The 26,762-nt window shown below is 31.3% G+C and overlaps 1 protein-coding gene across 2 annotated transcripts in view; it reads left to right on the forward strand.

Moving 5' to 3' along the window:
• LOC106785999 (protein dead ringer-like) overlaps positions 1 to 26,762 on the forward strand; it is a 128,355-nt gene that overhangs the window by 64,331 nt on the left and 37,262 nt on the right. The window contains exon 5 of one of the 2 annotated variants that reach the window (XM_014746935.1): positions 4,860 to 4,916. The exons of the other annotated variant lie outside the window; for it this stretch is intronic. Within the exon in view, the coding sequence (XP_014602421.1) occupies positions 4,860 to 4,916 (57 nt within the window). The remainder of the gene's footprint in view (positions 1 to 4,859; positions 4,917 to 26,762) is intronic. 2 annotated transcript variants of the gene reach the window in all.

Genomic DNA, 26,762 nt, shown 5'->3' on the forward strand with positions numbered 1-26,762 from the left:
TATATATATATAATTGTTGATTGAGTCATATCGTGGTAAAATAACAAATAAAAATAGAAAGAAAAAAAGGAAAGGAAATAAAAATGTAAGCCGACAAACGAATGACACGAGAAAGATAGAATGAGAGAGGGTTGTGGAGGAGGAGGAGGAGGAGGAGGAGGGGGTGGGTAAGGGGAAGGGGAGAATCTTCGTCGTCTTCTTTCGTCGTCATAGTCGTTTGGTAGAACTGAGAGTTATATTTTGACCCTGGTTAGCATACCAAAGGGACGTTATATTCTTATGGTTCTCGTACTCACTATTATAATGAATATCTTTGCCGCTGTATAAGCATATATGTAAAGCACGTGCCACGTTTTCGTATCGTTGGGTGGCACACATATACAATCATACACAGACAGACAGACAGACAGACAGACACACAGAGTAGAGAATATATAAGAATTAAGTAGAATAAGAAAAAGAATGAAAAGAGTAAGTGGAGAATGAAGAGTAAGAAAAATAATATAATAAAAAAAAGTGAGGGGAATGGGGTGAGGGTTGATGGTGGTGGGGGGGGGGGAGAGAAAAAAAAAATATGAGTTGCAGGAAAGGTGCGATCTCGGTCGCATATCATGCGAGCTTCAGAAGATATCATTTGAATTTCAATGAATCATGTGGGTGAGTGTGTTTCTCCCCCTTTCTATCTTTTCATTTTTACCCATTCATCTTTTTCTTTTCTTTTTTTTCTTCCTTATATTTTATTATATTCTTTTTATTATTCAATTTTTGTTGTATATACTACACTGGACAATATATTTATTAGTTTTATCTAGATTTAGTTTGTTAGAATATATTGTCCATGTTATTGTGAACGATTTGATTTGTTTGTTTGCATTTAATTCAATTCAATATTCGATTAGAATATTTGTATGATATAAAATTTGATTGTTTGTGCGATTATCAAATTTTTCGCACGTTCATTTAAATATTAGATAAAAGATTTTGTTTAAAAACAATTAAAATAATAAATATAATAATAATAAAATGAAAATGTTCTGTTAGTTTTTATTCCCCTTTATCTTTTTTTTCTTCTTCTTCTTCAAATGAATATAACAAATTACTATACGCGATAACATTAGTTACAAGATAATCTCGTGTAACACGAAATAAAAAGAAGAAAAAGAAGAAGAAGAAGAAGAAGAAGAAGAGGAAGAAAAAGATTGAATAGCAAGATGAAAGCAGAGGGTCTGTATACCCTTTCTCTACCTCCACCACCTTCTTCACCACCCTTTCATAGGTTATATTGTTGTATATTACACGAGAGAGGTATATTACACGCGCGGAGGTGGAACCAAGCGGAAGAAGTTGGAAGAAGACGTTATTGCTCGGGTTTCGTGCAGTTATGGCGTGTAGGAATGGAATTGGTGCTTCGCGATTTAAACGATAAAGGGACAACACGTACACGTTATTACGTTATTACCCTATTCTCTTTCTCCTTACTATACTTTTCACCATTTCTACGTTTCTCTCTGTGTTGTTATACTTCAGGCCAGAAAAAAGAAAGAAAATCTTGTCGTTAGTTCGATCACCGGACACGGTAAGCAACATCCTGTGTGTGTTGTCGTTGTCCGTTGTCGTTGGTTTGTATTATTATTAAAAAAAAAAAAAAAAAAAAAAGCAGAAAATTTTACGAAGCTAAATATCATAACGAAAAGAATTGTACTTAATCGTTAAACTATATGGTAAACTCGCGACTTAATAATTGCAAATAATTATTTTCAATAAGTTTCACATGATTTTTCTACTTGTACAGAGTCAGTCAGAAAAGTTGAACACGATTACGTTACGTGTAATACTAAATTACGTTTGCGAACTACTCGACCAAACTGTTTTATCGTATATACAATTTTCGTTGTTTCTTTTCTTTTTACTTTTTTTTTTTTTTTTTTTTCAAATAATTAGAATAACTGTGGAAAATTTGCAAAATTTTCAATTGTCCAAATGAAACTTCTTTTCTACTTTTACTCGTCTTGATTTTAATCTAACGAAGTATATGTTTTAACTCTTCTTCCGTTTAACAATCCCCAAAAAGTCTCCAATTTGTAAAGGGGGGCTGATACAAGAAGGAAAAAAAAGATAAAAAGGGTTGCCTCAGTACTTTCATTCGTTCCTTTCTTCTTTCCTTCGTTTCCGTATTCTCTCTCTCTTTTTATTTATAAAAAAAAAAAAGATAAAAGAAAAACCCCAGGTGTTTCGGAATTTCAAAGATAAAATACTCAGGACACTTTGCGTACTTATTTCGTAGTACTTAGGTTAAGAAAAGTGTCGTCCCTGACCGTTCCGATTGTTCATTCGTATTTTTTTTCTTGTTTCCTTCTTCTTCTTCTTCTTCTTTTTTTTTTTTTTCTTATTTTTGGTGACGATAAAATCTAACGAGACGTCGTGCATACACACGTTAACATTTATCATCATACAAGTGTATACAAATATATAAGAAAATTATAGGTAATAACGTGTCTGTGTGTGTGTGTGTATGCACTCGAAATAAAAAAAAAAAACCCAACCAGCTGCCTCGAAAAAAATGACGGCTCGCTTTTTTCTTTTGATAATATATATATTTATCAAGTATGTAAAATATTGTAAGTACGTTGTGTGGTGTCTTGCACGCACTTCTTCTTCTTCTTCTTCTCACTTTTTTTCTTTTTTCTTTTTTTTTTTATTGATCTCAGTTTGGCGTTTAAAAGTTCCTCCTCGTTGTGTTGTTGCATTTTCTTCGAAGTTCGTTGTACTCGAAAGGATCATCGAACAATGTCCATGACAACACGAGTCTCCTCTTATTTTTAATCATTCCTCGCAATGCAACGCAATGCAATGCAATGCATCTGCCTCGTAAAGGAAACAAAACAAAATAAAAAAATAAAAATCAAGACGGAAGTAGCGATCTTTGAAATTGAATTTGGTTTTTCAGCAAAGAAACAGAAAAAAAAATATACTTCCTTGCGATCAACGTCGAATTATCTCAACGCTGTTCGTGTATTATAATTTTATTAATAATTATTTATCGAATATATTTTGTTTATAACAAACAATTTGATAATAATTTGCCGAAAGGAACGGAATCTGAATTGATTTTCGTATCGAATGAATTTCGATCGTTTGAAAAGTAAACTGAACTTTTTTTTTTATAAATAGAATGAATTTTCGATTAGATAAAAATAGAAAATTCGTAGAAAATCGTGTTACACTCTTCGCGCCCCTATAAAGAAAATTTTCTCCCATCTGTTAGAGAAAAAGAAGAAGGGGAGGGAATAGTGGGGTTGGGGAAGGGGTGGTGGTGGTGGGAGAGGAAAGAACGATCGAGTATCGAAATAAACTAACTGCAAGAAAGATGAAGGGTAGGAAATCGTCCAGATGCGTTTTCACTCCCCTCCTCCCTCCTCCCTCCCTACCCCTCTTGTTCACCTCCCTCCAAGGTTTCTCGTAATTTTCAAGAAAACGGGGTAAAAACTATATATCTCTTTTCATCTTCATTTCACGTATATACACATACATACATATATGATATATATATATAGGAGTATATAAGAAATAGTTTTAATGTCGTCTAGAAATAGATTATTCTCTTTCACAACCCACCCTCATCGAGTTTTTACTTTCTATTTCTTTTTTTTTTTTTTTTGTCTAAACAGATGCATCAGATTTCTTTTTAAAGAAAGAATGATGATATTGTAACTTATGGGAAGTTCAAATGTGTGTGGTAGGATCGTATCGATTAAATAAATTATACAGAGAAACCACTAGTGAAATATTTCTTTTCTAATAAACAAAGAAAAAAACAAACAAACATGTATTAATTTTAATAGGTATAATTTTAATTACTAAAAAAATTAAAATAAATGAATGAAAAATTCGTAATGAATAAAATAATTAAAAACAATTTGAGAATACTGATAAAAAGATAGAAACAAAAATGATTAAACTAAAACTATTTGAGTCAACTGGTTGAAACCTTTAATTTTTTAAATTAAAACAATATCTTCTCGCGTCGAGTTAATTATTACAACATAATTATTTAACAAATCGTTACATAGATATATATTGATAAATAAAATAAAAATTAACAGACAAATTTGTGTGAATGGTCAAAAGGAAGAAAATGATTATGAATTATATATGATTGTGGTTTAAAATTTGGATGAAACAACTTGAGAAAGTTTTCTTTTCTTCGTAGGAAGTCTAGACGAATCTTCGTCTTCGTCTTCTTCTTCTTCTTCTTCTTCGTCGTCGTCGTTTCGGTGACTTTGAATTCTCGGTATCTCTGATATTTATAATCGCGAAAGTTCTCGTGGGGCATTGAAGGAGCCGATTCTTGGATTAGCGGAAGCTGCACTGGGTCTTAGATCTCGCGAACGAGACGACCGACGCGTGTCGTGTCAAAAGCCACCACCATCTTTTTTTTTGTTTTTCTCATTATTATTATAATTATTATTATTATTCATCTTCTTTATAAACTGCATTTCGTTTCGTTTCGTACGAGCACGTATTTATCGTCAACGAGTTCCTTTTGATTCCCATTTTATTTTTTTGTTTTTTTCTTCCCCATTCCATCATCCAAATTATTTTCATTATTTCAATTATATTCGAGATATTTCGATACTTTTATAATTATATTTATATCGAATCATTTGATTTATTTGTCATATTGTGTATAATTGTTCGAATTATTTAATCATTTTGTACGGAGTAATAATGCAATGCGTATTATATTATTTTTTTTTCCAGAATTATATATTAAACTTCTCGTACATTTGTATTATTCAATTTTAGATTGGCATTAATTTTTTATTACTTTTGTTATATGTTGTATGTTTCTGTTTTAGGTAGAACAAAATAACAATAATAACAGAAATGGTCTAAATGCTAGGGATTTAAAAAAAGTAAGTTTGTGTTAACAATTAACGATTGATCATATTTATTTGATTATTTGGATTATTTGATTTTATTTATTTATTCATTCAATATATTAATCATTCCAAAAATAAGGTATAGAAAAACAATTCCTTAAATCTTGAATTAAACTTCTTGTCTTTCATTATTTCTTTGTAATTTTTGATCACTATACATGTGTAGGTAGACAATTTCATTATGTTATAAATAACACGAAAAATAAGATTAAAAAAAAGAAGAAAATAGGCGAGAGAATAGACTATCATCATAGAGCAAAAGTAGATGTTCACGCGTGTTGTAATAATCTTCTATATATCTATCTCTCTTTCTCTTTTAACTCGTACATTGTGCATTCCTGAAGAGTGCACGCGACGTTGCACGCGAACTCTTTGGTACCGAAAGGACGTCGACTCTCGCAAATATATTCTAACCATTTTCTAACGTAACTTATTTCGAATCTTATTAACAAGCCAAATCTTACAAACCAAAAAATGATTTTTTAATATTTCACAAATTAAATTAACAATAGAATATATAATCATAAAAATTGTGCTCTTTTCAATATCAATTAATTATTTGGATTTTTTTTTGAATCTTTTCTTTTTTAATTATTCGTTTAATGGATAGGGTGAAGGGGGGTTTGGAAAAATGTTTTTACCTGTAAGATCGATAATAGATTACAACCCTCGTAAAACTACAGAGTTTAAGTTGAAGTAAATAAAAAAACATAAATGACGAGTGGTGTGTGCGTGGGACGGAAACGGATGCACCGGTTGTAACTTCCACCTATTCTTGATTATCCTCTAGCTATGATCGAATTATTTTTACGTTCGCATACTCTCATCCTTCTCTCCTGGTTTCTTTTTCTTCCTCTTACCAAATTTTTGTTCCGAACTTAACCGAACGAAAAGAGAAAAAAAGGGAAAATTGTATTTTTTTTATTACTTCATGAACGAAACGAAACGAAACCAACAGGGAAAAAAAATAAAAAAGAAATAAAGTAAGAAAGAACGAGAAATGTTTTAGAAAATAAGAGAAATAATTTTCATTCTAAACGAGAACAAAAAAACATCTGACTAATGGACAATCAAAAAAAATAAAAAGAAATAGAAAAAGAAGAAGAAGAAATGAAAATTGTTCCCCCCTTGATGAAGGAAAAACAAAGTAAAACTAAATAAATAAATGAAGCAAAAAAAGAAAAAAAAAGAAAAGGGAAGGATAGAATAAGAAGAAGGGATCGATAAGTGACGAGGAATTACGGGAGAGAGAGAGAAAGAGTGAGATCATTAAGGCATCTTTAATCGATGCACGTGTAATAAATGTTTCTGGTACAGATTAACGAGCATTGGTGTATTAAAAGCCGAGGAGCACGACCTCTCCCCTTTTAATCGATCGCTCAACGACCGTCTGCCGATCGTTCGATCTCCACTTGGTAATTAATGCGATAGTCGATGAAAAATGAATCCACCTTTCGAGTTTGTATTCATCTCTTTTTCGTTTACCAATACACCTCACGCAGACAGATATATATACATACACGTATACAAATTATTTCCATCGAATTTCTAAGAAAAAATATTCATTCGTTTTCTTATTTATATATTTCGATTAATACAAATTTTATTTTTTATTTATGCATCACGAAAATATTTCTTATTTAATTTGGCATAATAAACATATTTCAAATATATAATATCATACGATATGCAATGCATAATGCATAATATTTATAATATTTATTTGTTTCGATACTGAAAAATTTGATTTTCAATTAAATCTAATATATTATTTCAAATATATAATATAATACTTGAACGGTCATGGCGCGGTGACAGCACGCGCTCCCTCTCGATTAATTGAAGTCAAGCAGCGCTGAGCGCGATTAGAACTTGGATGGGTGACCGCTTGAGGAAAGAAGATAATTTGAAATCGCTTTTTCTGCACGCGCACAACTTCGTGGTGTTGATTTTTCAGTCGCATCTAAATTCACTTTCCAAAAACGTTCCAAAACAAAGTATAACCTAAAAATAAAAATGCTCTTCGGAATTAGTAATAAAGTTCCTCGGATTGGACGGAAAATTACGATGAACCGAAAATGACAAGAAAAAAAAAAGGCACACGCAAAGAAAACAAAACGAGACCGCTTGAGAAGACCTCGGAAAAGGTTGCAGGAAATCTGTGGAAATCATCATCACACAAGGGATCATTAAAACATCCTAAAAAAAGAGAACTTTATAAACTAATATAAAACAGAACCGAAATCCTAATCAATAAAAAGAAGAAGAAGATAATATAATACGATATGCAATGTACAATAATATTAAAATATATTTCATAATAATTGATTATACTTGTATTAAGTATACCGAAAAAAGGTAGAGAAAAATGATTGAAATAGGAATAGAAATACATACATATATATATATAAAAAGAAACGTGGTATAGACGGAACGAATTCATGCAGATGCAGAGACGTTTATCTTCGGACTAAGAGATAAAAGGAGTCCAGGCCCCGTATTACGGATTCACCAAACGATCTCAAACTCCGCGTACCATTATCGAGAACGTTAATAAGATGCGGGGTCTCTTAAATCACGCCACACACAAAGAGTATACTAAGCTAGACTAGACTTGCTGCTTGCTATACACCACCTCTAACATCATATTATTCTTCTCCCTTGCACACACACGCATGTGCATATGTATACACATACTAATACTCTTTCTTTCTCTTATATTCTTTTTTTCTGTCTTCATTTTCTTCCTTTTTCCTTCTTCTTCCTTCAATGTGAGATGAAGTATGTGTGTGTATATATATATATATGCGAGTGGACCCGAGGTGTCGCGAACGACAACGCGATGAATGCCGACAACGAGAAGAGGATTTCAATTTGTCTCGATCCATGCGAGCTGAATATTAAAATATCTACTCTTCCATCTCATTCCTTCCTTCTTTCATTTCTTTCTTTCTTTCTTTCTTACCTTTCTTACCTTTTTTTTATTTCGTTCGTTGGTTCTTTCACATTCAGTGTTTTTCATCGTCATCGTTACGCTTGAAACATGTCTCCCATTTGTTTCTCCGTTGTGTTTCGTTTCAATTCGAACTTAAGAATAATGTTCGAGTTATGGCACGCGGGGATCCCCCGTTTGTTCTATCAAAAATTTTATCTTTTACTCTTCAGATTTTTATTCTAGAATTATACTTTACGTTTATTCTTTTTTTATTTATACTAAACTTAACACACATGCAGTAAGTGTAATTTGTAAGAATAATGTGCACTGTAAATTTATTAAAATATTCAATTACATATATATATTTTTTTGTTAAATGTAGAAATAGGTACACACATTAAGTGTAAGTAGATAAATCTCATTCGATTTTATTGTGAGAATTGGGGAATATAATATGAGAAGCACAGTTTCTCTCAACGACAAATTATTACGTCAAAGGTATATCTCGGATTCCCCCTTGAAGTGTTTAGTCCAAATTAAAGTTAACACCTTGTATGTAATTGTTGTTATTGTTGCTCTTTTGTATTCACTCTTAATTCTTTTCTTCAACGTGTGCGTGCACACGAAAATTCTGCTGCAATTTAGTTTGCTACCATTAACAGTTTCACGATACGATGTTCGATGAAGGGGGGTTTTTTCTCGTATGGGAGAGGATAAAAGGGATGGGGGAATAAGGGAGAATCGACGTTAAGAAGAAAAAAGGGGGTGGAGGGGGTGTAGGGTAAGACAGGTTGTCCCTTTCCCACGAAATAACATTCGATTTTATTGTCAATCTATAATCACACGTATTTATACTTAATTAAATCGTAATTTGTAATAATAATAATAATAATAATATCTCGTTTATTTTTTTTTTTATTAACAAATTTTATCTATTTGGTTCCTAAGAAAAAAAGAAAATAAAAGTGCATAACTATCTAATGTGTCAACTATCCTATTGTCAACACAAGTAAATACAAAACTAATACAATTTATCCTAAAAAAAATAAACTAAAAACTGTGATATGATGATACGTATTTTCTTATTTGTTTTTTTTTTTGTTTTGTTTCTTAATTATTCCTTTTTTTTCTTGTTTTCTTTTTTCATTAACTTTATCTACGAGTAAAAGATGAAAAGTAATATCTTCGTAAAATTTGGATTTATATCAAGATAATAGGAGTTTAACAATATAACTTGTAATTAAGTCGTACACGTTTTTAGAACAATGATAACAATGGGTAGCCATAAAAGTGTTAATAACTATGAGTTATGAATAAAATAATCTATGTAGACATACGATGAGTAATAGAAATAATAGTAGTGGTAGTGATAATAAAAAATAGTCTTGAAAGAAATCTAGAATTACTTTTAGATAGAAACTAACTCGGTTTTTCCATTTTTATTTCTGACTAATACGACGTACAAATTTATTATACTTTACCAACTTATTTTACTAAATATTAATACGAGTATAGATAAAAAAATGAATCAGAACAAAACATCAAATCAAATAAGAAATACAAAATTATAACGTTGAATTTATTCTGTCAAATGGACCGAAATTTTGTAGATAAATTTTAATTATTTTCCCCCCACGATACGTTATAAAATTATAATCAAATTAAATCATTTAAAAAAACAAAAACTGTTCAAAGAAAAAATTGTTTAATTAATTGCAACATTGTAATTGTGAAATTAAACGAAACTAGTTGAGCAGCGTAAAATCATCGAACGTGGGTCGTTCGGTTGGAGTAAATTCGAAAAAAAAAAAAAAAATATAAATAAATGAAAAGAAAAGGAGAAAAAAAAATGGGAATGAAATATGTGGGTTCGTGACCACCGTGCTTACACGGGATAAAACAATATTGTCGCTCGTGCGACCGCCTTAGGCGAGTTCCTTACTTCGATATTACAACCGTGTGCATTGTTTTCAGCACGAATCTTCAGTTGCCCGTTGGCTATAACTACGTGTTTCTCTTTTGCTTTCGTGCCTTACAAGACTTCCTATTTTTTCTCTCTCTCTCTCTCACTCACTCAGCTCTTCTTAACACACGCACATACACAGAGACACATATATACACATAATACTTAAGAAACTTGGCCTAAGATATATATACATATATACATACATACGTAAACCCCATCTCTCTTCAACTTATAATAATTTAAACATCGTTTTCAAGAAATCCTCAACCGTGACTAATTTATTTCTATTTTTCATTTTTTTCTTATTCTTTTTTTTTGTTCAATTCTGATCAAGGTTCATGATAACGTATTAATTACGGGTTTAATTGATTTTCGTATTATTCATTTTTAATTAGGAATCTATTAGGATTACTTGAACTTGAAACTTTTTCCAATTAGCCTTTAGAGTAACTTAACATTTATGCAATATATAAATCCAGATTCATCGACCAAAAAATATCCTCTATAAATGAACAACACATTGAAATCGAAATAAGAATAAATCTATGAACGTTGAGAGAAAATCCTGTTGCACACCCATTAGAATATATTCCCGGTATTGAACATCGTCTTTCTTCTTCCAACTACTAGATGGGGGAAAAATAAAAAGAAAAAAAAGAAAAAAAGGAAACAAGGAAACAAGTATACATGGTAGGGATTCGTGTAACGAAGAAATCGGTGAAACGTGGCACCCAGAAAAGAGAGTCAATTGCGTTCGCATAAGTGAGAGTGTACCTTTTGTTGAGTTCAACTCAACGTTGCGTTATTAAAAGGCCTAACTCCGAGACGACGACCATCATAAGAAAGAGAAAGAAAGAAAGAGAAAATAAGTGAGAATGTAGTGAGGAAGAATAAGAAGAATAAAAAGAAGAAAAAGGGTGTGTGAGAAGCATTGAGAGGGTTACCATCGTGGTTCACGTTCGCTGTGTAACACGTTAACATTGTTTGAAAGGTTCGACTTTGATCTGAACCCGGTTGGCGTACATCATCCGAGGTTATATGCTTACCGAGAATTCCTGCCCCCTTTCAGCCCACCCACCCTCCTGTTCCTTCCTTCCTTCCTTCCTTCTTCCCTTGTCCATGTAAACATTTTCAGTCTTTGGTAACACGTTTGCCGATTTAGTTGGGGTCCTCCAGTCAAACTGTACTGTACTGTACTGTAATGTTCAGTTCAGTTCAGTTCTTGGATTCTTTCTGTGTAATGTTGTACGTGTACACTAGTTCCTTATACTAACACACATACACACGTATTGGTATATGTAAATGAATGAGTAAAAAGGGAATAGGAATATACTAAGCCAGTTATGTTTTCTTTCTCTTTCCTTAACTATATTTTACACTATGTTGATGCTGTTGATGCTGTTTGTGGTAATGGTGGTGGTTATGGTGATGGTGATGATGAGGATGATGATGGTGGTGGATATTACTAACCGGCGCAGCTTGTGTTTTGATCCAACGAATGACGTGTGGTTACGAAATCACGCCGGAAACAAACCGTCCCGCGGACAGATATATTTCATCGTGTTCCGTGCTTTTTTTTTTTATTCTTTTCTTTTTCTTCTTCTTCTTATTTTTATGACTCATACCTGATCGTTGTTTTTTTTTAGAGAATTTATTTCGCGTGAAACAATTTGTTTAAAATTACTTTTTTGGGATCTACTATATTTTGTCAGTGTGTTTGCTGTTGCATGACCCCCTCCTCCCCCTGTCCCTTCTCACCCTTCGTGACACGTTCGTAATTTAGGATGAAATTATATAGGATTGAAATAATTGTAACGTATAAAAATGATATGAATTAGAGTGTGCAAACATAAGTACCATAACGATTAGGAGAAAATAGAGTCATTAAAGGGCGGAGTTAGATGGATAAAAAGATAGAAGAAGAAGAAGAAGAAGAAGAGGAGGAAGGGTTCTTGATCAAAAGGTCGTAAGTTGGCAGTCACAGCCCTCTTTCGCACCCTACTCGTGTATTCCTCCTCCTTACCCCTTCTTAATGACGGCCTACAAACGCAAGCCTATAATGCGAAGGGCGGAACTCTGGCGCCTCCCTAATCAATTAATCAGCAAATCTCGCTCTTTTATACGGTTGCCCTTCTAAACCTTATACTCTATACGCGTTTATTATTTTTTTTTTCTTTATTTTATTTGTTCCCCCTTTTTCGTTTTATTTTTTTTAATCGTCGACATTATTAACAATTTAAATAATAAAATGAACTATAACATAATTCTTTATATAAATATAATTTGAATTAGAATAATTTATTATTTTATTTGCAAATACTCATTTGTGGAATTTATTTTATTTAACAGAAAAATAAAAACTTGATTTACTTCTTGAATTCGAATCATTGATTTTATTCGCAAATACATATTTGGAATTTATTTTATTATTTAACAGAATACATGTTGATACGATAAATTTAATTTTGCATTTGTAAATAATGTAGATTGCAAAATGACGTCAATGATGATTCCTGTAGAGTCGTGCGATTATTTCTTAAACGAAAACCTTAACGGGGGTAATCGAGCCCTTTTTACGAATGCCAACTTAATTGATCCGAAAAAATACACGTGCATCTGTCAATCCCTTAATCATTCACCCCTTTCTCTCCCTCTGTTCGTCCTTTTATACCCATTCCCTTTTCCCTTAAAATCGTAGATTCGTATCGACACGAATTCATACTTATTTCTTTTTTTTCTTCTTTTCTTCTTTTCTTCTTTTTTTTCTCATCGTGTAGGAACAAACGAGCGATAAATCGACGTTAAAGGATATTACGCTCCTTATTATTTTCGTCACGTCATTTTCGTGTATTCTACAGTCCTCGAGGTTTTTTTTCTTTTCTTTTTTTTTTCTTTAAACCCCCCTTATATATAACATATCTACCATAGAATTTATATACGCGTCATTAGTCGACACAGCTTTTATTATTATTATTACGATTTCGATCTGTGTGTATTTTCCCTTTTCGGGACGGTAACCTATTTAATGGTGAATTCCACCAATTTGTTCATCCCCACGTTTGTTTCTTTCCTTTTTTTCTTTTCTTATGTGAAAAATGTACATACAAGGAAGTGTCCTAAAAATTTAACCTAAATCAAACTATTCAAAAATCCGAAAATATTTAATCTTACACGTAATCACACGCGTAATAAATATACGTATACCACGTTACATACACGTATAATACATAAATTATCCCGTAAATTTTCCCCCTACCCCTTTACTCATAAATACACGCTGGGGGATCTAGTTAGATGATAAATATCAATTACCATCACGTTAACCATGAGATTTTATCTGAATAATATTCGTATATGTCGATAAAGGAAGTTAAAACACGCGTCGAAAGTCGTATGTTATCCTTGAATTAGCTATACCCAGTGATCCTCCTGCTGCTGTTGTTGGTGGTGGTGGTTATGGTGGTGATGGTTATGGTGGTGGTAATGTTCTAAAAGGGTGTTAAGAGAGAAAGAAATGGATGGGAGGATTTAAAGGTGAGGGGGAGGGTATAAAGGGGGATGCTTATGGTTGTAGAAGAGTGAGAAAGAAAATATGGGGGGGGGGTGGTCAGGGGAGAGAGGGGGAGGGGGAAAGGATAACTCGACTCGGATTCACGAAGAAGATCGCTTATCCTGTCCGATGAAGTGAGATAGAATATGATGGTAAAGAGTTGTATGGTATATATGAGTGAGTGAATGAATGTATGTGTATTTGTGTGTGTGTGTGTGAGAGAGAGAGAGAGAGTGCTCTGGGTTGCATCCGTTAATGCGTTGCCACGAAGATCTATGGACTGGCTGTAGTTTATATGCTAATCCGTAAGGAGTGTTAAATACTCGATCATTTATCACGCCATAGCTGTTCTCCCACCCTTCTTCCAATTCCTTCCCTACTCCTTTTTTCTTTTTTTTTATTCTTCTTCTTGTTCTTCTTCTTCTTCATCTTCTTATTCGTATTGTATTTTTTATCTGAATTTTTTTGATTTTGAATTTGACACGAGATGGGGTGAGGGTGGGTATTTAGTGTTACGTTATTTTTTTTTAAATGAGAATTGGAAGAAAATTACGGGGGTGGGTTTTTCTGTATGTCAGAAAGTTTTGTTTTTTCTTTTTTTTTTTCTTGTAACTTTTCGTTACGGGATTATGATGATGATGGTGATGATGATGATGATAATGATTTTACTTTCTCTATCTTATGAATGAGGAAGATAATTATCTCTCTTTTTTTTTCTTTCTCTTTCTCTTTCTGTGTGTGTGTGTGTCTCTCTTATTACCTTCATAGCAAACGATAAATCATATGGCAAGTTTTCTCGGTGATTTTCATCGACGATAAGCCAACACCTCTTTTTGAAACGAAAGCAAGCGTTTAAATACAACTGTAAGAAAAACAACGCGACTCATCGAGACATCTTTCGTAGTTTGTCAAGTTAACAGCACGTTAATTAATTATTACAAGTGACCAACACTAAGATAAAGACAGAAATATTAAAAGATTGACGATAAGAGAAAGATCGAATACATCAATCGAATCTTCAATTGGGTGTGTGCACATATACAAATAAATATTATATAATACTATGATTAAATATATTTATAAAAAAATAATTAAATATCCCTAAACACTGATCATAAAAATTCCTAAAAAACATGAAGAAAAAGAAACGAAATTAATTAACGTTTACATTTGTTAAAGGGATGGAGGGTGGTGGTTAAATTTTTGTTGTCAAAGAAATATTTGCAATTGAATAATTTTTATGCATATCTTATATATTTGGATATCAACGGTACTCTCTATGTGTGTGTGTGTGTGTACGAGTGTGGTTAATGCATACATAAAACGAGTCATCGTCAAGTACTTGATTTTTCGAGTTCCTCCCTACTTGTCTTGCACTTTACTCACTCACTCACTCATTCACTTACTTACTTACTTACTTACTTACTTACTTACTTACTTATTTACGCACTTCGATCGGTGTACTCGAACGAGGATCGAAAGATAACCAAATGCAGAAAAGAGTTGTTAAAGAGAGTGAGTGAGAAAGAATGAGAGTTAAAATTAAGCACAAGCACTTTGACACGCATATACCAAGAATACTTGGTATTTTCTTATTTTTTTTTCTTCCTTTTTTTCCTTTCTTTAATCCTTATTCTATTATTTTTTTTGCCTATTCTTTTTTATTTATTTATTTATTTATCGTCTACGTTAATCAACAACAACCCGATACTCGAAGACTTTATTAATTTATTATAATACGTGAGTTTTCTATATTGGAAAATTATCGTAAATTACAACACGTGTGAGTTGCAATAAATATTTATATATATATTCTAATTGATTTTTTTATTTTAGCTGAAAGATTAATCGGATTTCTAATAGAATTGATTTTTCATCAATTTCAATAAATGTGTTTTGTTCTTTTTTAGAATGATTTTCCTTTATGCAATATAAATTACAAAAAAATGATAGATTTATATTAAATAATAAAGATTATTTGTAATTAGATACCAGGGTGGGTTATCGTATATTCTCGTTGCTATTTTCTGAAGTATAAACCCCATTAAGAAAGTTCAAAGTAAAGCGATCATTTTGATTAATTAGTTTCGAAAGGTAAGCTGACAGTTTCCAATGGTAAATCACAGGTATCAAGATATACCTTTTAATCCAACAAGATTGGACTCTAACGCTACAAGTCTTCTTTTACGATACCTCAAAGTTTCGAATACACACGTGTGTCTGTGTGTTAGGATTGAAAAGTAATCAATTATATTAGGTTTGTTAATTCTTACAAATTTCTACTAAGATAAACTATCCCTTATTTTGATATTTTAAAACTGTAAAATACTTGACATTTATATGAAACATTATGGCACGTTAATATTATTATCTTTTAGGTTCATTTTTGAAAATTAATCTTACGTAATATTTATCAAAAAATCCTGATGCATAAAAATTTTTATTATCCTATACAATTATTAAATGCAACAAGCCGAAAAAATTGCATTATATTATATATTTTTGATAATTACGAAAAGAAATTAGATATAATTATAATAATTTCTATTATTTCTATAATAATTATAGGTTTTTGATTGATTTATTTAATTTTATTTGAAAATGATCAAAGTAACACGAAACGATTATATTTTTTCTGTATGAAATAAAACAGGAAATTCATGAACAATTGCATTTCCTTTGATTATTAAAAATTAATCGATAGAAAAATTGAATTAATACGATGATTATAATTCGAATTATTGATAAATGTTATACGTTAGAAAATTGTTAGACAAAAACGACATATATAAGATAAACAGAGAGAGAGAGAGATGGGAATCATTATTATATTCCTTCCCCGTTAGGTTTGACTTCTCTTCACTCTGCAGGCGAACATCGATTCCTGGAATCGAAATGTTCTTCTCGCATGCGATATTCAAACTAACCTACGGGGATTTACGAATGAGAGAGAGAAAGAAAATGAAAGAAAGAAAGAAAGAAATAAAGAAAGAAATAAATAAAGAAAGAAAGAAAGAAAGAAAGAAAGAAAGGGAAAGATATGTGCCAAGAATGATGCCTGTTATTCGTGGAAGGTTTCAAGTAAATGCGATGATGATGATGATGATGATGATGATGATGATGATGATGATGATGATGATGATAACGATGATGATGATTATGATGATGATTATTATTATGATAACCCAAGTAGTTGCATGAAAATCTTATTTCTGTCTCTTTCTTTCATGCAGGTATATATTCTAAGTGTAATTTCAACGTTATAATTCAAACATACAATATTCACTACCACCATACACACCCCATCAGTATAACCACCATCACTATAACAAACACTATTGGTATGATCGGGTCTTTGAAATAAGCATTGATTCTCTCGTATTCTGTTCGTGTCTAACTATTATTATATTGTTAGGTTGTTATCAAACCTGGTATAGAAGATAAATATGGAAAGAACATTGATTGGATAGTTGGAAATCTTATTTTGGGATTAGAATTTTTATACATATTTTTTTTTTTTTTATTAAAAAAAAGAAGAAGAAATTGTTAGGTGTGGGAATATAATATGTGGGTATATGTTTAGTTTTGAATAAGTTGTAGGTTGTATGGGTATTATATATATATATATAAATGTATATACCGTTTCAATGATGATGATGATAATAATGATTATGGTTGCTTGTTCTGTGATGTTGCCATAAGTGAACTTTATTTAGTTTTACGTATTTAAATGTAATGTTTAAAGTTACGATTATTTTAGGATGATAGATACTATTTTTGATTATAAGCTTTGCATTGAAGTTGTTTGAATGAATATTAGCAAAATATACACGGGAATATACGCATTCAACATGTTATTATTATACTTGTTTGACAAGGTATAAATTTATCGATGTAAAAATGTGATTACGTTAATGAATAAAAATTATTTTGAAATGAAAATGTAAAAATAAGAATACGTTAAACCGAAATATACAAATGAAGTTTCTTATAATGAAATTCGTTTGTGAAAATATTATTGGGGGTTGAAAAATAGTTAAATAATTTAATAAACCATTCGTGAATATGTGTTTAGAAAGAAATGAATAGAATTAGTGATGGAGAACGGGGGTGGGAAATTAGGGTTCGTCGAGAGTGAGAGAGGAGTGGTTAAGGGATGTAAAAAGTGAACAATTAGAAGCAAGAAGATTTGTGAAGAGAAGGGAGAAGAGTAAAGGGAAAGGTTCGCAGAGAAAGTAAAAAGGTTTCTCTTCTCTTTCCATCTTCCATCCAAGGTAGAAGATAATCGCGGACGTTAAAAATTTTATAGGGCCGATTTTCATTTATATGTTAAACGTGCGTCATAACTCGAATGAGAGGGACAGGTAGGAGGAAGGAGGAGGAGGGGGGTTGGTACGGGACAGGGAATAGGTTGAATAACGTGTATGTATGTGTGTTTATGTGTGTAGGGGGGGGGGAATAAGGAGGGGGAGACTAAAAATCATTTGCTTGTGTAGAAATTCTCTTGTATGGTGGTAGGGTGTTAGTTTTGTTATTTTTCTTCTTCTTCTACTCGTGGAAGGTTTTTTTTTTTTTTTTAGTTGTTGCCAGGTAGGAGGAAAAAGGTTCGGAAAGAACAAATTTTTTTGTTTTTTTATTTCTAACAAATGATTCCGAGTTGTTATATAAAAAAAAAAGATCACTAGGAGGATTGGATAGATTTTGGGTAAGCAAGAGGTTGCAAGGGGTAAGGAAGGTATGGATGGATGGATAGATAGATGGATGGATGGGTGAAGAAAGAATGAGAGAGAGCAAGGGATAGATAAAAAGATAGAAGGGCTACTGCTCGACTAATCGCTTTTTTATGACTCCTGAAATATTATCTTATACTCTTAGAAAAAGGGTTTAAAGTTTAGTTAATAAGAGAAATCTATCAGAAAATAATAACCCTATTGCAATATATATTACAATAAAATAAAAATACAATAATTATTAATAACAATTAATTGTAACTGAAAAAAAATAATGTTTTATATTGTAATTTGTATTGTGTTTTAAATTCTTCTTTTTTCATCGTGAAATATTACCATTCAGGATAAAAATGAATTAACCCATTATAATATTTGGAAAAAATATGAATAAATAGAATCCCTTTGACACCGAACCGCGCTTGTACTTCTCTCGTTGATTTCTTTCTCTCTTTTATTATCTTTCTTTCTTTCTTTTTTTCTTTCTTTATTTCTTTCTCTGTCTGACCTCTTTGGTGTTTGGTCCTGTAAACTCACGGGACCGTAACGTACACGTGACAAATGGACATGGTGGAATACATTACTCGGCACTTATCCTTCGAAAATATAGACTAATAGCTATACGTTGCATACAAATGGGGGTCTCCAACTCTCTGACGATGAAAGAAGAAAGCGGGTGAAGTCGTTGCTCTTGCTCATTCAAAACTTATCTTATGCTAAATCGTTCTCCTTTCTCTCCTCCCCCACTTACCCCTACCACCAACACCTTTTTTTTTTTATATATTACTCACACATTCTATTAGTTATTTTATCTTATTTTCCACATTGCTACCAAATTTATGACAGTATTTTTAAGTACATATATATATATATATATATATATATATGTTTGTATATGTATTTAGTTATCAGATGTAAATGAGGATTGTTAATATATTGTGTTTAAGTATGCAAGGATTTTTTTTTTTAATGTGATATTAGTGCAAGTAATTTATTTGAAATTATGCAGAGTCGTTATAACATTTGGATTGTATATATGCAGGTACTATAATTGATAATAATTACAGATTGTATTTAGATTGTATATAGGTACAGTGTCTTTAAAATATTTTTATGCATTTGATTGAAAGGTATCATGAGATTATATACGAGATAATGAACAAAATATTCACATTTCTATATTGAAAGTTAAGGCTGAAATAAAAAATAAAACTTTGCATGGTGGATATCTCTCAATTAAAATGTTTGGGATCGGGTTTTGATGTAAAAAGAAAAGAAAATGGGAGAAATAATATCATTTTTATAGGCCGGTGTAAAAAAAAAAACAATTTTTAACATATTTTAAAGATGCATTTCACTGAGTTATAAAAATCATTTCAATAAAAACCTATACATGCCGTTGTTGTTGTTGTCGTTGTTGTTGTCGTCGGTTGTTGCATTTCATTTTCTTTTTTCTTAAATTTTTGTTTTCTTTCTCCTAGTGCTCCTGTAAACATCGCTTTTTACAGTCGTATTCCGATCGTAAAAAAGTTGCCTCGACGTTTTTCGGGATCTAAAAAGTTAGGGCAAACCAAATCGAATCGACTTTTCGGTTTACGATCGAACCCTTTTCGGGGTTACCCCCCTACGGGACATTGTCCTTTGTGCGTTGTGTGAGAAATTCTCTTTCCTTTAGATCGAATTTCTTATGGGTGCAACTAATCGCCGTCTAAAGGGGTCAACTGGAGAAACATTTTGGCGAATTTAACTTCAACCCCTTCCCCTCTACTCCCACATTTTGCATAGCACCCATCTGTTTTGTTTTCTGTTTTCTATGATCCATGACCAATAATTAATTAATATATCGCAATAAATTATAATATTAAAATAAATTTGAGCTATATAATATAATATGATATTGATACGAATAAATAATTTCATAAATAATTCATAAATGTGAAACACACTTGAGAAGTAATTTTAAACAGTATAACGGGAAGAATAATTCCATCATATTATTTACGGGCATTATAATACTTATCCTCTTAAATGTTAAACATATTACGAGGTTATTGAAAAATGCGAATTTATCTACATCACAAAAAACCAAGATACACAAGCCGAGAAAAAAAAAATATACATTAGTAAAAAGGATATATTACAAGCTTTTTGTACTCTACTTGTGTATACCATACTACTGGATATAACAAACCAGTCGTATTTAAATATCAATCTTCGGAGAAAAGGAGCTCAGAAAGGAAAAGATAAATCGAATAAAAAGAACAGAAAGGAAGAAAGAAAGAAAGAAAGAAAGAATAAGACCCAAGAGAGTATTCATAAAAGATAGCGAAAGAGAGAAAGAAATACATAATATACATATAAATAAATCTACATGGTGTCAAGAAAAAAAAAAACCAAAGTAACGAGGTCAAGAAATAATAAAATTTTCGTTAACTAACATACACCTTACAAACTTTCTCGATTAACTTTCTTATCTATCATTAACACACGAATGATAAACCTAAACTTTTGATTTTTCTTACCAAACACACACACACACACACACACTAAAACTAGTAATAGAAATAAAGAAATAAAGAAAGATAAATGATGAAAGAAAGAAAGATAGAACGATAGTCGCATTGCTTTTGGTTTCTTCAAAGCAAAAGGGGGGTCATTATGCGTTCGAGGGTCGAACGGGGTCCGATCGTGGTAACACATGCATGAACGAGAGAGTGTTAGAGAGTGTGAGAGAGAGAGAGAGAGGTGTTCGGACAAATAGAAACGTTCACTTTGGCCGGTTGGAGGAGAGGACTCTGTTCGTTCCTTCGTTTCTTCGTTCCTTCGTTCATTCCTTCGTTCCATCGTTCGTTCGTTCGTTTCTCTGAGGTCGCCGGCTACATAGCGATGTCGTGTAAACACGCGCTAACTGCCTCCTCTTACCCACGCTGATCTTCCAACAGTCTACTACTCTTCCCTCAGCTCCCTCCCCCTCACCCCATCACCCCTCCTCCCTCTTGTCCTCTCCTGTCCATTCTTTCTCCTCTCTCACCTCCACCATCACCCTTTCCTTTCCTTCCCTGTTATATTCCCTTCTTCTGACAGACCACCACCATCACCACCATCATCACTCTATCACTAATACTAGTTTCTTCCTCTACTACTACTACTTTACACTCACCTCACCTTACTTCACCTTATTTCACCTCACCTCACCTCACTTCACCTTACCACTGGTTGTTACCTGTTCTTTTTCTCTTTCTCTCTCTTTCTTGTCCTCGACAGATATCTCACCATTCGCTACCGTTGCTTTTTTTTTATATATCTTTTCTCTTTTTTCATTTCCTTTTTTTTTTTCTTTTGGTATCTTATTCTTCCCGACACACCGAACGAGAAGAGAATTCTATGCTCATAAGCGTCGTCGTCTTGTCGAATCTGTAATATCTTGCTTATCTTTTTATTACTCTATACCTGTTACACCTTAGCGTAAAACGCGTTTGTATTAATCATATTTGATTAATTAGTCAAATTCTTTTGTAAAAGTTTTTCTTTACATGATTGATGATCGTTCGATCGATTTGCTGCTAGGTTGTTTTTTGTTTTTTTTTAGGGAATTTAACAAGGGGAGGAGGTATATAGTGAATTTCGTATGTTTTTTTAATTTTGTATAAATTGTTAAGAAGTAATGTATCGCAATTATGATTAATTAATCGACATGCAATAATAAGTTGTACACCATTAACGCAAGTTAGGTGAATTTAGGCATAACTATGAATTAAACATCATTGATATTATTTTATCTATACTTTGTTTAAAAAAACATTTACTTTTGATAAAGAAGTTATACTTCTTTGGCTTATACAAAACATATACGGTACACGTGAACAATACGCGACTAACTTCACGCTGTTAATTTCATATCGCTATGCGCGCGCATCGTGAATATCGGCAAACTTCAGCCTGTTACGTGTTGAAAGAAATATAACCTCAAAAAAATAAACAGAAAACAAAGAAAATGATAATAACCAATGATTTGATTTTAAATACAATTACGATTTCTTTTTGTGTGTTTGTGTACATGTGTGTGTGTTATCATCATAACTTGAACATTTATTATTTCACATATATATTTTTTGTTGGAAAAATGATTTTGAAGCATGAAACAAAGATGGCCGTGTCAAAGAATAAAAAGAATTACTTGGAGAAAGAATGAAAGAATGAAGGAAAGAGATGGATTATGAAATGAGAAGAAAGATAGAAAAAGATAGGCATACATATATATATATATATATATATATATATATATATATATATGTATGTATATATAGGTGTATTATAACGCCATGCAGAAGTTTTGTATGCTCGTTCGATTAGCGTAACTGTGCGAGTTGTTTCGCTTCCTCGTTAATAAGAGATCCCTCGTCTTCTTCGACTGTTGCGGTTCTTCCATATTCTTTTTTTTTTTTCTTTTTTCCTTTTTTTTTTACTTTCTCTCTCTCTCTCTCTCTTTCTTTATTTCGTTTCTATATCGAACAACCTCGTGATCTTCTATCTTTTTCTTTGGGTGCTGAAGAAGAACGCATTTGTGGCCAACCAAAGTACAATGCCTTCACTTTGTTTCATATTTTACTGTGAGACCTGAGAAACTATCTTTTCCCTCTTCCCCCCTTTCCCTCCTCCTCCTTCCATCAGTGCTGTGTTATATTCTATTTCCTATTTTTTTCTAATTCGAATCGTGTTTCGTATTTTTTTAATTGAAAAGAAAATTGACCAATTGGTTTGTTTTTTTCTTTTCTTTTATCGATAAACCTAATTAACATATATTTAATAAATTATTTTCATGTGTTATATATGTATATATGAATACAGAACGAACACATATGCAACAGACAAATGTAATCTACGATTCCAGTGAAATAAGTTTTGATCTCTCTCGAATTTTCGATCACGTTAATTAATCCTACCTGTCATCCCATTCATAACATTCGATCCATCTCATTTGATATAACTTTCTCTTCATTCTCTTCCTTCAATCTCATTTGATATCTAAAAAGATTCAGAGAGAGAAAATGAGGGGAAAGAAAGGGGGTAGATAGCGATACCAATTAACAAAAAGAATGAAACCGATGATTGAACCCTTTTCTTTTATTTCTATTCTTAAAATATTATATTAAATATATATCTAATTTCGAATATTAAAATAATTAATGATCTTCGAACTAGTTTAAATTATATGCACAATGACTGTTAATTAAAAAATATATATAATATAAATTTCTATATTGAATATATATTAACAAAAATGATATTTCTAATAATAATAAAAATCAATATGAACTTGTTTATAATATGCAACGCGTTAATTAAGAATTAATTTCTAATAAAACAAAAATTTAGATCGAAATATATAAATGATTTCATTTATTATAATATCTTAATTCTTGTGATAATTATTCGATCTCTCTCTGAAATAGAGAAAGGCCATAAGTGAACGTACGTTTCAATGAAACATTCTCCAATATCTTTCTTACATTCCCCATCTCTTTTTATCTCACTCATTCTCATTCTCTTCTACTGTCTCTCTCTCTCTCTCTCTCTCTCTCTCTCTCTCTCTCATTCTTATACCAGTTGGAATAATTTACACCTCGATCAATCTCATGAGGTTTGTGTACTCGTGTTTCTTGCCTGTAGAAAAGCGTCCGTTGTCCATTAACACTCTCTTACATTACCCCCACCCCTTCCCATCCCTCACCTCCATCTCCCTTTAACCACCCTACCCCCTACCCACCACATTATACCCCTTCTTCTTCTTCTTTTTTTTCTTCTTCTTCTTCTTCTTGCTCGTTGAAACGTGAATTACCACTTACAATGCTTAGATTCTTATTCGTTTTTTTTATTTTCTTTTTTTTTACAACATTCATTATTTATTTCTTTCTTTCGAACATCGAATGGACGACCACCAATTTACGAAACAAAAAGAGAAACTTCTAATCTTTCTAAACTTTTTTTGTTTTATACGCGAGATAATAAGATATTGATTATATTATATCATTTGATCGAATCAGAATAAAGTTTGGTTAAACTGCAAGGATTATTATTAGTCTAAATAATTTTGTAATATAAAATTCATTCATTTTTATAATTTATTTAAGAATTCTATTGATTCTAAGATATTATTATTCTAGTAAACATTCAATACATATATTAATAATTTAATATAACGTTAATTAACATAAAAAGAAAAAAGTTTCTTTTCGCATTTTTATGCACACACTGCAAAACAACATATTTTTTTCTGATCGAATAGAGAAATAATGAATAAATTTTATAATTAAATCTATACGTACACACGTGCCTGTGTGTGTGTCTACATGTACACGTATGTTATAAAAAAAAAAACAAACCAAAAAAAAAGTAATCGAACGTTATCTAACAACATCTGCGTCGAGTTTCTAATCGATCGATAAATCTGTCATCGTTCTCTCTCGTAAGTATATAGGTGTGATTAGAATATTCATGTGTTTCTGTTTTTTTTTTCTTTCAAACCACCGATCAATTGGAATTTTTTTTTTCTCCGTAGGATTCGTAGATATTATTTTCGTTGAATTTTTTTTGCATTAGACGACGACGACGACGTGCCAGGCGTATAATTTTCGAGCTCGCGAAGTTCATTGTTATTTGCATCTTTTGATTTATCATAATCGAAGTTTGATCTATGCTGATGTAGATCTTCTTTCTCTCTCTCTCTTTTTCATTTGTTTTAGTTTTAATTTATTCGATTTAGATTTTTCCTCTAAGACATAAATCAGATTCGACTGCCCGATAGAAGACCGAAATAATTTCTATACGCTTGTACAGAACGAGTTAAAAGTTTCTAGGATGATCAGGATCAATAATTTATTATTAGATATGTTTTTCAAAATCAATTACATTGTTCGTAAATAATTTCAATTAAAAGTTTACATGTTTAAATGAATCTATTGCAACGATTAAACCGAATTATTTCTGAACGAAGTAATCAATATTTCATACTAATTTTAAAATACTTTTAATCGACAAATAAAATAGAAAAAGATGCAAAAATATATATATTAATAGAACGAATATAGTTAATTAATTTTTCGAATTTTTATATAACGATTATTCGATTAGAATATTTTTTCAACTATTGACACACACACATATACATTATTTATTAATATTTTAATATTATATTATATCGAAGGATAAAAAGATTCTATCACAAAATATCGAGATCAAATTAAACGAATATTTTTCACCTGTCTCAAACCCCAACCCCCTCTGTCTCGCTTTCTTTTTTTTTCGGTCCTACCAAATATTATATTTCATTTATTTATCTACCTATTTATTATTTATTTATTTTGACTTTGGATTATATCGAACGGGTAGTCCTTATCACGATATCGAAATCAAATTGAACGAGCCTATTTTATTTTTTCTTCTTTTCTCACTCTCTCTCATTCTTTAAGATGATTCGAAGCTACCGAATTAAATCGAGTCGTCTTATTCGCACGCAGGTCGTATAAATCTTCTTTCTGGTCGATCGTGTTCCCTTCCACTTGTTGCAAACTTACAAAGTGGTAGCCCAAACGTTTAAAAAGAAAAAATAACAACATTGATCGAGGAGTAATCGTATTTCATCGATACTTTACGTTTCGTCGCCTGCTATAATATTTCTGTTGCATTACTTTAACTGTATTATATTATATTAAACGTATGAATCAAATAAATGTGTGTGTGAGTCTTGTTAAAAAATCAATTTATTTGTTAATCGTTAAACAGTGAGAATAATGTGAAGTAGATGATATATCTATTAATAAATTTGAAATAATAATTAATTTCGATAATGATGTTTTATTATAAATTTAAAGTTTTATCAACGAGGTCTAAAACAAATGTATGATAATTTAAACGATTGAAAAATATTAATAGAGAGTGTACGATATATCTTAATTAATTATTATTAATCGAAGAAAATGTATATTGTTGTTTAAAACCACTGAGTATATAATCGGAGTACCGTTAACCTCGAAATCCGCCGTTGAACTGAGTCATTGTCCTCTATAAAAGTTCTCTTATTAAATTTCGTTTGTATGACTTTCCAAATAAAGATATTGCATTTTTCCACGAATATTATTCATATAAAACACATGTGCAATGTTAGGAAAGTCATATAAACAATATTTAATAAAAGAAACTTAATAGAAGACATTGACTTACTTCAACGATTGATTGCGAAGAAATGTCGTTTTTTTGAATAGTTCGCGTCAATATTTTTTATACTTATAGCAAATGGATTTTAATGATTTTTATATTAAATTAAAGTACACTCTTTTGTCTATTCGTAGAATACCTTTTTGAGTTATAAATCGATTTGCAAAGGTTTAGAAAATGTCAGAGAATGCAATGCTGTAAATTGTGCATCTTTACAATTTCTTTGAAAAGTTTTGGCAAATATTTTTTATACTAAAAGTGAATAGATTTAAATAAAACTTATATTAAATTAAAGTACACTCTTTTGTCTACGCGTAGAATACCATATCGAGTTATAAATTTAGCATTTAAAGTTCAGAAAATGTCAGAGAATGCAATGCTGTAAATTGTGCATCATTGCAATTTCTTTGAAAAGTTTCGGTAAATA

This window comes from Polistes canadensis, unplaced genomic scaffold (assembly GCF_001313835.1).
Source record: "Polistes canadensis isolate GaletaPanama2010 unplaced genomic scaffold, ASM131383v1 scaffold_61, whole genome shotgun sequence".
NCBI classification, from domain to species: domain Eukaryota; kingdom Metazoa; phylum Arthropoda; class Insecta; order Hymenoptera; family Vespidae; genus Polistes; species Polistes canadensis.